Source organism: Heloderma suspectum, chromosome 4, assembly GCF_057233095.1.
Source record: "Heloderma suspectum isolate Gila_16-S chromosome 4, 16-S_ref, whole genome shotgun sequence".
In the NCBI taxonomy this organism is placed as follows: Eukaryota; Metazoa; Chordata; class Lepidosauria; order Squamata; family Helodermatidae; genus Heloderma; species Heloderma suspectum.
In genome coordinates, this window is record NC_139461.1 from 111,516,305 (window position 1) to 111,530,229 (window position 13,925).

At 43.8% G+C, this 13,925-nt stretch overlaps 1 protein-coding gene across 1 annotated transcript in view; it reads right to left on the reverse strand.

The window, feature by feature from the left end:
* Nucleotides 1-219: 219 nt before the first annotated feature.
* RIOK1 (RIO kinase 1) overlaps nucleotides 220-13,925 on the reverse strand; it is a 29,621-nt gene continuing 15,915 nt past the window's right edge. Inside the window, exons 10-18 of the mRNA XM_084850368.1 lie at nucleotides 13,113-13,199; nucleotides 12,256-12,393; nucleotides 10,870-10,973; nucleotides 9,354-9,460; nucleotides 7,568-7,633; nucleotides 6,713-6,832; nucleotides 3,337-3,390; nucleotides 2,876-3,025; nucleotides 220-1,700 (exon numbers count right to left, since the gene is read on the reverse strand). Coding sequence (XP_084706494.1) covers nucleotides 1,590-1,700; nucleotides 2,876-3,025; nucleotides 3,337-3,390; nucleotides 6,713-6,832; nucleotides 7,568-7,633; nucleotides 9,354-9,460; nucleotides 10,870-10,973; nucleotides 12,256-12,393; nucleotides 13,113-13,199 — 937 coding nt within the window. The 3' untranslated portion in view covers nucleotides 220-1,589. The remainder of the gene's footprint in view (nucleotides 1,701-2,875; nucleotides 3,026-3,336; nucleotides 3,391-6,712; nucleotides 6,833-7,567; nucleotides 7,634-9,353; nucleotides 9,461-10,869; nucleotides 10,974-12,255; nucleotides 12,394-13,112; nucleotides 13,200-13,925) is intronic.

Below are 13,925 nucleotides of genomic sequence, written 5' to 3' on the forward strand. Positions count from 1 at the left end.
GGCTAGAAGGTTGTGGGCTTAAAAAAAAAAAATCAACACAGTGCAAACCTATACAACTTTACTAAAAAGTAAAGATCAGTGGGGCTTACATCCAGGCAACTAGGTATAGGGCTGCAACCTAAATCTTGAGCTTCTATTCGAGCTACTGGGATCCACAGACCAACTGTTGGTCATGCAATGTTGTACCTTATATTTAGTAACATTCCAGAGACTGTGCAATGCAGAATGTGTTCAGTTTTATTTAAAAAGAGCACCATAAGTAATGGATATAAAATATTACTCTACACAGCTATCATTGCTAGTCCTTAAAAGACTGAGCCAAATAAATGTACCATGTAAATATGATTTGTAGTGCACTTAATTAGACCAAAAATAGCTCATTAGAACTGGAGTAACACCCATTTGCAGACGTGTGCCCCAAACAAGACAGCAATACATGCTCTGAAGATGAAGTTACCTATTTTAAAAACAAATGTTATACTTGCACAGATGGATCCAAATGGGGGTTATTGCTCTTACATATCACATCCTCAGATTGCAAGTATCCCTTCTCATTTAAAACAGAAATAGCTGCTGTTCAAGTTCTACCATTGAAAACAAGCAACAAAAATGAACAAAATGAAGCAGAAGGAACAAAAAATACCGTAACTGTCACAGAAGGATTTTCTTGCTCACGAAAGCAAGAGTCGCTGCATACACGTATACCAATGGAGAAATAAACACCACATTTCCGAGAGAGAAGGTGATGGATGGAACTAGCTGTCCAGGCACTAGAGCTCCGCTGCTCCTCCCCCCTCAGGCAGCAAGAGGTGGGCTCTGACGTCAGCAGACTGGATCCCACTCTTCGCCCTTCACTGGCTGACAAACAGCAGCAAAGGGGTAATGTGAGGACTGCTGCTCCTCTTCTCCACATTCCAGCCCAGCTTCAAGGCCAGCAGAAATCCAGGCATACCTAGAGTGAGGAAGGCCACAATCTTGGCAAGCCTGGCTTCCCGCTGCACAATGCCCCCCCCCCCCCCAAACGCCGGCATACCAACGGCACTGTAGCCCACAATGGATGGGTAGAACATGAAGGAACATTTTCATTGAGATGCACATCCATAGTTTTTTCGAAGTCTTTCCCCTTGGAAACAGACAACCTGCACCACTTCAAGGTAGCAGATCATTTAAATGCTTGAGAATACATATGGTCCTCCCTACACATATTATTTTTATGTATGCATGTCAGTCTGCATGTATGGCTTTTGAACATGGAAAGTAAAGGACGTTTTGCACAATGCGGCATGACTATGGAAGTTCACACTATTCATATGAAAAATTCTATGCTGTATAAATTTCTCTGGACTGGCCAAGTGCCTTATAAAAGTTCTCCATTTGTTTTTATATTCTCACCATGAATGGATTCTGGTGGAGTGCTATGGCATGTTATGCAAGAGCAGAGAAGACAGTCCTGGCCACGGTGAGCACTGACCCAACGTCCTCTTGATACGTGCCAAGATGAATGCTGCGTGGAGTTATTTTGCTACCAAAATACTGACCCATTAAGTCATGAATGACTCATGCTGCCCTAAAAACACAGCAACCGCAACCTATTTGCCCTTTTTCATCTTTGCAGTCTTCTCTTTTCGTTTCTTCACATGCTTGGGGACCTTGTGTTTCCTCTTCTCCCTCTGAGCCTCTTTCATCATCTTCTTCCTTTCCTGGAAAAGGGATTAGAAAGCATTGTACATAGCAGGCCCAAGCAGCAAGCTGAACTGACTGACATCACGGAGTGGTGTTACGGAACAAAGGACAATTATAGTAAGAAATGTTTTATTTACACAGTGCCATCCATGCACACGGCACTTCAGAATCATAAAAAATGACAGGTCCTGCCTCAAGAGTATATACATTAATTTGATCCCACTATTTAAGTATGGCAGCATTCGGACACTCCTTGTTCTTCCGCTTCCATTATGCGAACTTCTTGCAGACAGCTGCATATACCATAGAAAAGTAGATTTCTATAAAGTGAGCTGGTGCGCTCAGTGCATAAACTGCAAATCCAAGTTATAATCTTAGCTGAGCCACAAACTCACCGGGCACCCTTAGGCAAACCACTCTCTCTCGGTCTCGGCTCCTCAACTGTAAACCAGGGATAATTATATTGGCCTATCTTACAGGATTATTGTAAAGATTACTGAGATACAGTTATGTAAAGAAAACACTTTGCATCCTTAGGATAAGCACTATATACTGGCGGGGGGGGGGGGGAGCTATAATGGCGACAGGAACATAAGAAGCTGCCTTGTCAGATCACCAGTCCATCTAGCCCAGTACTGTTGACACTGACTGGCAGCAGCTCCCCAGGGTTCCAGGCAGGAGTCTCTCCCAGCCGTACCTGGAGATGCTGGGAACTGAACCTGGGACCTTCCGCATGCAAAACAGCTGCCCTACCAAATGAGGAAGGCTTAGGGCGCCTATGGGGATAGTCAGCCGCCTCCAAACTCGGAGGCAGCGGACTATCCAATGCAGGGTGGGCGGAGCATGGAGGGGATCCTCTCCTCCGGGCTCCGGCTGCCCTGCATTTGTGGCTAGACGGCCGATTTCAGCTGTCCAGCCAGGGCGTGTTGGAGCTCGGGGGGGGGGGGGGGGCAGATGGAGCATAGGAAACACCATAATGGTGTTTCTGCAGTCGCCTCCTCTCCCCGCCCCCAGAAATGCCCCCTTTTCACCCACTCTGCGCTGCTCTTACAAGCACAGAGTCGGAGATGAACCACAAGGCGGTGGGGGGGTCAGGTTTCTGGGAACTGAGCTCAGTTCTCAGAAACCAAAAAATCCTATGGCCATCTAGACACTGTCTGGAGGCCATAAGATTGCACCCTTATCGACTAACCTTTTTATCCACATCAGTTTCAGCAGGTCGATCTTTAGGATGCACCGACTCTTCCTGTTCTTTGCAACCTGATTCGGAGTTGTCACAACTGCCACCATCATCATCAGAATCTGTTTCTGCCTCATCTTTATTTTCAAGGAGAACAGGCACCTAGGACAGACAACAGAAACACATGGTGCCACATCTGGACAGAAGCACGTATGCTGGTCCTGCTCCCGCTGCTGACCACATGTTGGGTCATATCTGCAGGGAGCAAACCTGCCAGATGCAACGAGGCTCTCCCGGGGAGAGCATGTTCAGAGAACTTCCTCTCTGCAGACATGGCCCCAATGTGTGGCTATCATGGGATGTAGGACGAGCGCGCACAACTGCAAGTGCACTCACTCTCCCCCAGATGATATTAACCCTGCATAGTAAGTAATGCTAGAATAAAGCTATAGTCCCAGAGATAACCACCTTACCTTCTGAACACCGGATAAATCCTTCTTTAGCCCTGTCACAGTCTGGTAGAGAATCTGTGCAAAAAAAGAACAGTGTCAATAAATCATAGTTACATTTATATAGCATATTTCAAATGTTTAAAGCTGAGGTCGCCAATGTGGGGCTCGTGGACAATTCTTTCAGTGCCCACCAGGCTCCCTGCCCCTCCTGATTTTTAAAAATAAGTCAATTTAACTCAATTTAATTTTTTACGCTGATCATAGCAAACACTCTTTTCCAACAGCACAAGAGACGACTCTACACATGGACATCACCAGATGGTCAATATCGAAATGAGATTGATTATGTCCTTTGCAGCCAAAAATGGAGAAGCTCTATACAGTCAGTAAAAACAAGACCTGGAGCTGACTGTGGCTCAGATCATGAGCTTCTTGTTGCAAAATTTCGGCTTAAATTGAAGAACGTAGGGAAAACCACTAAACCATTCAGGTATGACCTAAATCATATCCCTTATGAATACACAGTGGAGGTGAGGAATAGATTTCAGGGATTAGACCTGATAGACAGAGTGCCTGAGGAACTATGGACGGAGGTCCGTAACATTGTTCAGGAGGCAGCAACGAAATCTATCCCAATGAAAAAGAAATGCAAGAAAGCCAAGTGGCTGTCTGAGGAGGCTTTACAAGTAGTTGAGGAAAGAAGGGAAGTGAAAAGCAAGGGAGAAAGGGGAAGATATATCCAACTGAATGCAGAGTTCCAGAGAAAAGCAAGGAGAGACAAGAAGGCCTTCTTAAATGAACAATGTAAAGAAATCGAGGAAAACAACAGAATGGGAAAGACTAGAGATCTCTTCAAGAAAATCGGAGATCTCAAGGGAACGTTTTGTGCAAAGACTGGCATGATCAAGGACAAAGAAGGCAGGGACCTAACAGAAGCAGATGAGATTAAGAAGAGGTGGAAAGAATACACAGAAGAACTATACAGGAAAGATCTGAATGTCCCTGATAGCCATGATAGTGCGGTCACTGAACTTGAGCCGGACATCCTCGAGAGTGAAGTCAAGTGGGCCTTAGGAAGCATTACTAACAACAAAGCTAGCGGAGATGACAGTATTCCAGCTGAGCTATTTAAAATCCTAAAAGATGATACTGTTAAAGTGCTGCATTCAATATGCCAACAAATTTGGAACACTCAACAATGGCCACAAGACTGGAAAAGGTCAGTTTACATTCCAATTCCAAAGAAGGGCAACGCCAAAGAGTGTTCAAACTACCGCACAATTGCGCTCATTTCACATGCCAGCAAGGTTATGCTCAAAATCCTACAAGCTAGGCTTCAGCAGTATGCGAACCAAGAACTACCGGAAGTACAAGCTGGGTTTCGAAGAGGCAGAGGAACTAGAGATCAAATTGCCAACATTCGCTGCATCATGGAGAAAGCAAGAGAATTCCAGAAAAATATCTATTTCTGCTTCATTGACTACGCTAAAGCCTTTGATTGTGTGGATCACAACAAACTGTGGCAAATTGTTAAAGTGATGGGAGTACCAGACCACCTTACCTGTCTCCAGAGAAACCTGTACGAGGGTCAAGAAGCAACAGTAAGAACCAGACATGGAACAACCGAGTGGTTCAAAATTGGGAAAGGAGTACGACAAGGCTGCATATTGTCACCCTGCTTATTTAACTTATATGCAGAGTACATCATGAGAAATGCGGGGTTGGATGAATCAGAGGTCGGAATTAAGATTGCTGGGAGAATTATCAACAACCTCCGATATGCAGACGATACCACCCTAATGGCAGAAAGTGAAGAGGATCTCAAGAGCCTCTTGTTGAGGGTGAAAGAGGAGAGTGCAAAAGCAGGTTTGAAACTCAATATTAAAAAAACTAAGATCATGGCATCTGGCCCCATCACTTCCTGGCATATAGAAGGGGAAGAAATGGAAGCAGTGACAGATTTTATTTTCTTGGGCTCCAAGATCACCGCAGACGGTGACTGTAGCCATGAAATTAAAAGACGCTTGCTCCTTGGGAGGAAAGCTATGGCCAACCTAGACAGCATAGTAAGAAGCAGAGACATCACCTTGCCGACAAGGTCCGTCTAATCAAAGCTATGGTTTTCCCAGTAGTAATGTGGCTGTGAGAGCTGGACTATAAGGAAGGCTGAGCGCCGAAGAATTGATGCTTTCGAACTGTGGTGCTGCAGAAGACTCCTACGAGTCCCCTGGACTGCAAGGAGGTCAAATCAGTCCATCCTAAAGGAAATCAACCCTGAGTGCTCATTGGAAGGACAGATACTGAAGCTGAAGCTGAAATATTTTGGCCACCTAATGCGAAGAGAAAACTCTCTGGAAAAGACTCTGATGCTGGGAAAGACTGAAGGCAAAAGGAGAAGGGGACGGCAGAGGATGAGATGGCTAGATAGCATCACCGATGCAATGAATATGAACTTGAGCACACTCCGGGAGAGAGCGCAGGATAGGAAGGCCTAGCGTGCTATGGTCCATGGGGTCACGAAGAGTCGGACACGACTGAATGACTGAACAACAACAACAACAAAATTTTTACTGGGAGGCTGGCATGCTGCACAGTGAAGGGCTACCCTCCAGTGCTATCTCGATTTGGGTTTCAAATAATGTTTTTATGTTTTGGAGTTCAGACCCCACCTCTGCCTTGAAATTAGGTTCTTGGACAAGTTCTTTTTCTCTTAGTCTCACCAGTTTGCTTTCTGGGAAATTAGCGTTTTGTGACCAGCCATGCCCATCGTGGCAGTCATTTCATGAATGGGCAGTCCCCTCCTTATGGCAGCCATTTTGCGAGAGCACCCACAACACTTGCAACATTCAAAATGTGCCCGCTGACCCAAAAAGTTTGGGGACCGCTGCATTACATTATGAGAATTTTTACAAGAAGAATCTCCAGGTTCTGAACTTTTTCCAAGACAAATTCAGCCTGTCACTGTAGTACTCTAATAGTGGCAGGCAAGACGAGAGCTTCCCTTTTGAAGACAGTCTTATCATTAGCCTGCTATCTTCATTCTGGACAGTGGGCTGGATCCAGAGTTCCACTTGTGCTGAAAGAAGGGGGAGGGGAGTTCTGTAATTCCTCCTTCCTTCCACAGGCTCCCAAAAAGCTGCTCCGGACAGCTGCGGAATCCTCCTGAGCAGCATGAATGGCAATGCAGGGGGAGTCACGTATGTTGCCTCTCCACCCCGTTCTTCCAGTGTGGCACCTCTGCTGGATCCCAGTTCCTTCCATAAATGAAAAGAGCCATTCCGTTCGTGGAATGGCCAATCTGGATCCAATCCAGTATACTGTGTAATGTGCAAAGCAATATCAGAAACCACAAATGAATGTAGGGTCTTGGGTGTCCACAAAGCCCAAGGTTCCTTACATTATCTTGCTGCGCATTTAAGGCTGTGTCTTCTTCCTTCAGCTTCATCATTATGTCCACATCCCTCTCATAGTTCTTCACTTCAGTCAGGGTTCTAGGGATATATGCTTTCTTGAACACCTAACAAGGCAAAATAATCACAAGCGTTCAATCAGTTCCACCATAATTTAAAGTCTCATCCTCTCCAACTTTTTTTTTTTTTTTTACCAGCGACTAAGACAGCAGGACAGGATAGATCATGGATCTCCGATGTTATGTCTAGATTGATTCTGAAGTATGTACTTGCATGGGCAAATATAACATGTGGATCAGAAGTCCTAAATGCAGCCAGCAGTCACTGATGTGATCACACTGACACATTTTACCATTTTTTACCACTGGCTTTATCTGTGATCTACTTGTTCCTACTTTATGTGGTCCACATGAGTATGTACTTCGGGACAATTAGAACCACTTGGGTGTAGAAAGAGACATCTTGTGTAAACCAGCCCATTAAAAAGGCTAGTCCTACAAACACAAATGGAAATAATGTTTGCTGGAGCTTTAAAAAAAGCCAAGCACAAAATCAAGATCTGGAAGCAGAAATTTCTAGGAGTCAAATTTATTTCCCTATAAGGTTCCTCACTGTATCCTATTATTTTAATATAAAAATGAAACCCTGGATTAAATGAATTATGGCAACTATTTGAAGACTGCAAAAAGGAGCCATACCATAAGTGTTTAGGCAGTGTAAAAACATTTGGTAATAAAGACAGTACAGGGCATTGTTAGAGCACTAAGCAACATTTTTAAGTTCTTTCAGAAGAGACATGATAGATAAAGAAGAGAAAAACGTGAATCAGTCTGCTGTCTTACCTCTTCATCCACATTATCTTGATTGGACCTTTCTTCCTCCGTCCTCCCAGATGATATTTCCATGGCCTGCAGGACATAATGTATAATTCAACAGCCCCTGGTATCAGAAAAGCCTTTAGAAAGAACAACCTAGCAAGTGACACTTCCCTGCATTATTTTGGCTTAGCGCCTCTTTTAGTGAAGCTTTGATTCTCTATAGATCAGGGGTGTTGAACCTCTTTGAGCCATTTCAGAGACGCTCTCGGGGGCCGCGCTGCAGTGATGGCGGGGGCGCAAAGGGACAGGGATTTAAATACAAGGACATAGTAGCTTAAGACTCTTACTGCCAGTACCTAAGCAGAGGCATTTCAACCTTTTAAAATGGGAAAAAACCGTGCAAAAGCCAGGTGGTCGGGGGAAAGGGTGTGCCCATCTGGGGAACTCCAGAGGGCCACATCTGGACCCCGGGCCTGAGGTTCAACACCCCTGCCATAGGGGATCTAGAGGCTGCTGTCAGGCCTGCTGTGGTTCACTAAACAAAGAGGCCCTTCCCTTCCAGTTCTTGCTGCCCCTTTCACAGGGCTGTCTAGTCCCAGTGTTCAGGATGCATCAAGCTGCTAGAACTGGTGAGCCAGAGGCCAGGTGCTCGACAAGCAGCAGGTGCACATGGGACAAACAGTACACTGGGTGCAACTAGTACACTGACTGATCGAATCCAAGATTTAAGCCAGGCAGACAAAGGAGGAGGGGTTTGCTCAGAGAAACAGTGCAGTGTACTAGAATGCGTCGAGTTTCGCCGTCCTGCGGTGAAGCAGGAGCGGGACCACAGTTCTGCCCCTGCGCCTGGTATAATGCCTCTGCATTAGCTCTGATGTCTGCACGTTGAGCAAAGTTGTCTGAAAAGGAACCCTTGTGCACGAGCAACTGCTCACACGTAGGGGCTCCTTTAAAGACAACTGTGCTGAATGCATGGATACTGGGAGACGGGTTTAAGATGGGTCTGTGAAGTCAGGGGTAGGCCCAGAAGCACAGCCCCACCCCTGGATTGATTGATTAATTGATTGATTTCATCTCTATACCGCCCAATAGCCGAAGCTCTCTGGGCGGTTCACAAAAATTAAAACCAAACAACACACAATAAAACAATTTAAAATATACAGAACATAAAATCCACAATATAACAATACAACCACAATAAAACCTAGCAGCAGTGCAGGAGTTTAAAATACAGATTTAAAACAGCAAAGCTAAAAGTTTAGAAAGCTAAAATGCCTGGGAAAATAAAAAGGTCTTCACCTGGCGCCGAAAGGAATACAATGTAGGTGCCAGGCGAACCTCACCAGGGAGCTCATTCCAGAGCCGGGGTGCCACAGCAGAAAAAGCCCTCCCCTTGGAACTGTCCTACATGCAAGTAATGCATTAATAGGGCTCATGCTGAAGTGGAAAGGGACTAAAAACACACATATGCATCCTTCATATTTCATGAGCAGTGTATGCATGTCATAGTTGGAGGTGGGGGTTAAAGCAAGATTCAGACAGTCTTGTAAGAACTGGCTTATTGTTTTTCATGATGAATACTTTATTTATAGTATTTTTATACTGTCTTTCTGGACCAATCAAGGGGGTTTACAAAAGATCCAAAACAGAAAAAAAAACCCATAATCAGATAACACAGTAAAACAATAAAAAACATAACACTTTAGAAAGCAAAATTAAAAATATGTTTTGTTTATAAAGCAGGGCTGGATGCAATTAAAATCCATACCTTCATTAAAAACCCTCCCCTACAGAAATCTCTAAATCTTACCTTTTCAAGATAAGCATCCATGTTCTCACATGTAATCGATGGATCCGTGACAAACTCAAAAAGCTCTCTCACTGTCATCACTGCAACGTTATATTTTTGAAAAAAATCTGCCAGAAAGGACAGATGAAGGTGACATTAAGATACTAGGACCATTATTGCCACCTGCTGCTGGCATGAACCCTGGTAACAACAAATATAGCGTGCCCCTGAATTCTTGTAAAAACTACTAGAAAACTTGCAAACTCAGTTATTTCATGGCGGCTCAGAATGCACCAAGTTACCAAGAGTTCTCCGGAAAAGCCCATGTTCAAGCAACCAATCTTCCAAGCACAACAGAGTAGAAATCTCATTTGAAAGTCATCCAGATTATTTTGAAGTCTCCCATTTAAAAAATATACATTGTAAAATCTGACCAGCTCTACTTGCTAGCTAAGCCAACAGAAGGAAGGTAGATATGAAAGCGAGTAAAATGTATTTGCTGCTGTACCAAGAGCTGAAGCACCAAATTTTTAGGGCATCTCCTATCAAAATAGGACAGAACTGCCCCATATGCTTTTTCTTCAAGCATTTATTTGTTTGTTTTTACCCCATCTTTCAGGATAGATGCCCTCACAATGCAGATTGAATATGCAACAACAAAATAACAAAATTCCAAATTATTAAAAAATATTTAATTAGCATAAAACAGAAGCATTAACATAAAAATAATACAGCAGCAGATAAATATTTGTTAAAATACAACTCCATAAAATGATCCAAATGCAGTCTGGAATAAGAACGTATTTAAGGATCTCCTAAAAAATAACAAAAATAAGCATATGGGGAGGGAAGGGGTCATCTCACTGGGGACAATATTCCAGAGGTGGCACCACAAACAAGGCCCTATCCCTGGTACTTGCCAACCCGAAGCTCTCAACTGTGGACCAGTAAGTGGGGTCCTCAGATCTTAGGGCTTAGACAGATTTATAGGGATGCAGACCATCTTTTCCAAGCCAAAACCAACCACTAGTACGCACCCTATTACCGACTGAAACAGAACCTAGCAGGAATCTAAACTTTGTATTGAGAAGCTAAGATGAACTACCCCCTGGGCTGTGTTTAGGGGCAAACAACCCATGTGACTGCCTCAGGCATCAGGTTTGGGGCAGGGCTGCTGTAATGATTATCTGTATAACAAATAGTACAAACAGTTGATCTTCATCTATAACGCTGGTTGCACCGTCCTGTGAGCCAGCGTTATGTTAACATGAATAGGGTCCCGTCCCCCCCGCCAATTTGCTGGAATACTTGCAACATCAAGGCCCGTTCAGATAGTTTGCAACTGAGTGACTATGATCAGATCTGTACATGCAAGTCTACCACCTTATATTACAGGGATAATCATGCATGCAGATCATGCATAAAAACATACGGTATTCACAAGGTGAACAAATGCGGGGGAGGCGGAGCCACTAAAGATGCTCCTCGCCTGAAGCACCGTTCGGCTTTGGATCGGCCCCAATTATCTGCTACTCACCGTTGATATTGGCACAGTCCTTCCTCAGGAATTCTAAAGCATGCGGGTGATCATGCTCCACAGACTGGGACACATCTATGATATATACCTCCCCACTGTGATACCTGGAGAAGGAGAAAAAGCAGAATATATTTTTTGTTAGTGTTATAACTATTGTTATTATTTCTAAAATGCTTTAGATCTACTAGTAGCTTTTAAAGAGAACACCCTAACATTTGGGGGAAAACCTGGAGAGGCAAGTGCCTTTGGATTTTTTTGTGGGAGGCCTTGGTGCCTTAGTATTTCAAACCAGAGGTCATTTCTGTGAAACAGTGCTGTCAAGATACAGGCCCTGAATCCATCTGAAAACAGAAGGGGCAGATCAGGAGACAAAAGCTGGATAAACGTGTTAAGTATTTCCTTGATCTCATCTCTTATTTCCTTGGCACCTTCGTGACTCCGTTCTGCATGCCAAGGAAGGGGGAGAAGGGAGAATGGAAGGGCACAGCCCAGGTAAGCAGGTAACTGTGAAATCCATGGACTGGATGTGCACTTGTTTACCTCCTCGTTCGCCTGTTCCCTCCCCGTATCCCAGCTGTCTTTGCAGCACGGCAGTACTGGCATGTAAGGAGTCTGGGTCTTTTTACTCCTCTTGCCTGCTGCCTCTGTAGGTTGGCAAAACCCTTTAACAACCCACAATTCTGGGTCACATGTAATGACAACCCATGGTTTAAACAACCCAGAGTTCACAACCCAGCAACAAACCATGGATTCTCTTCATGGGGTTGTTTGTCGTTAACAACCCATAGACCTACAACAACCCATAGACCTATGGTGACATGATGGTAAATGAACTCATGGTGGGCTATCGTGATGTGTGAACAACCACATAGTTAACCCATAATTCTGGATTCACACGTAATGACAACCCAAGATTTAACAAACCATGGTTAATGAAACCATGGTTTGCCATTATGTGCAAACCATTTCTATATATACGGAGCACTCTGAACACCTGAAATGTGCTAAGTATTATCATCATCTCAGGATGGCAGAGAATGTTTGATCAATAGGTCTAATTCATTATCACCTACTGTAAATTTTTATTTGTAAGGAAGATTTTTTGGGGTTCTGTCATTGAACCCCAAAAATGATTTTAGGAAAAAGATAATAGAAGGTCATTTGTAATTTATTCATTTTGTACAATAAATTAAGCTCTTCGTTGCTTTTGGAAACTATGCTAACTCTAGAAGAGATTTCAGGTAAGAGTGGAGTGAAGAGTCTTGCAAATTCACAAGCTGCGAAGCCAGGATAACAATACCCTACCTCCAGGGAAGAGTTGCACAACTTTTTTAACCATTATGCACACAAATAATCAGTATCGATGTTCAGGTTCTGAAAACATACAGCATATTAAATTCACTGAGATCTGCATGGACAAGCTTGGCATCTTGGTACATTCTTCTCATATACTGTATGACTTGCAGATACGACTCCCGGGCTTTCGACTCCGATAACTGGGCATTTTTCAACAACGGAGCAGGCCTTGGATCAAAAGAAGAAACAAAGAATAAAGTGTTTGTCTCCATCATCAGCTATCCTCCTCCTTCAGTATTTTACCCACTCTGGTTCAGTGTGGGGTGGGGTAAGGAGGATGGAATGAACCCCCACCTAACACAAGCCAGCATGTGGCCACTGCAACAAGATTTCTACCTACCTTATCAATCAAGCTGAACAATTAAGCAAACTCTGTGCTTTCAGGTCAGGGGCTCAAACTCTGTAATGGGAGCCTTACTTGCATGTAGGCCCCACTTATTTCAGTGGGTGGCAGCCTAAGAAAGGCCCCATAGAGTCCCATTTACATGATAAGAGTTGTCATGTGAGAAACAGACCTTGGTTTTTCAGCTGGCTGAGGTGGCCAAGGGGTGTACCCAATGTGAGTCTAATTTATGTCCCATTAATTTAAATGGGTCTACTCTAAATAGGACTAACACTACATACAAGCCCAAGACCCCTAGTGCTAATGAATCACAAGTGTTTAAAAACAGAGAGAACTCTTTTGAACATCAGTGAAATCAGCCAAGAAAGCACAGAATGTGAAAACTTAATATATCTAGTCTGCCCTCTTATATCCACTTCATTTAGAAAAAGCCCCACTGAATTCAGTGGGACATACTTTTGAGAAGACGTGTATAGGACTGCACAGCTAATAAAGCGAGGCAATGTTTCTTCTTCTTTAGCACAGACAGCATTTAAGTACTTACATGTCATTTTTGCCAATAAAACCCATAACAAGAACATGACTTCTTAGCATAATGGGTTCTGGACATGGAATCTGTGCTGTATGTAACCTACAAAAAAAGCCAAAAACTGCTGTTAACCAGTATAATACTTTTTTAAACCCACATGTCAAGAATAGTTTGAAGAACTGCTGCAGAAGAAGCCATTTTTTCTCCTTAAGGACTTCCTTTAGTCTGACAATATATATTTAAGAGCACGTTCACAGCCCTTGTTCTCTGCCAGCCTTCCCCAACCTGGTGTGCTCCAGATGTTTTGGACTCCAACTCCCATAATCCCTGTCCAATGGCCATGCTGGCTGGGGCTGATGGGAGTTGAAGCCTCAAACATCTGGAGGGCACCTGGTTGGAGAAGGGTGCTCAGCAGTGTAAATACCTATAGTTCCTTTTCATTTTTATTCTCAAACCTATATAGAGAGTCACAATTTCAGCTGCCTTGGCTGAAGACTGCCGAGTTAGCAAGTGCTTTTTTTCTCCCCAACAAATATTTTGGCAGAAGAGGACTCTGAATGTAAGAGAATTAGAGGCAGGGTGTTAGGGGACTTGTGCTCCAGTAAAAAAACACACACACCCCTTTCATTTGATGAGTCAAAGTGAATTCATTTATGGACTTGTGGTCAGGCATGGTGCACACATAGCCACAGACATGCCATATTGGCTAATGACCCTGGAGTCCTCTCTGCCTTCCCTTGTAGTATAAGGCTTGGCTCACTTGCATGAGATATCCACTTACTCCTCTCTGGATTATGTAGCTTAGCCTGTGGGGCAACGGCCAGCAAC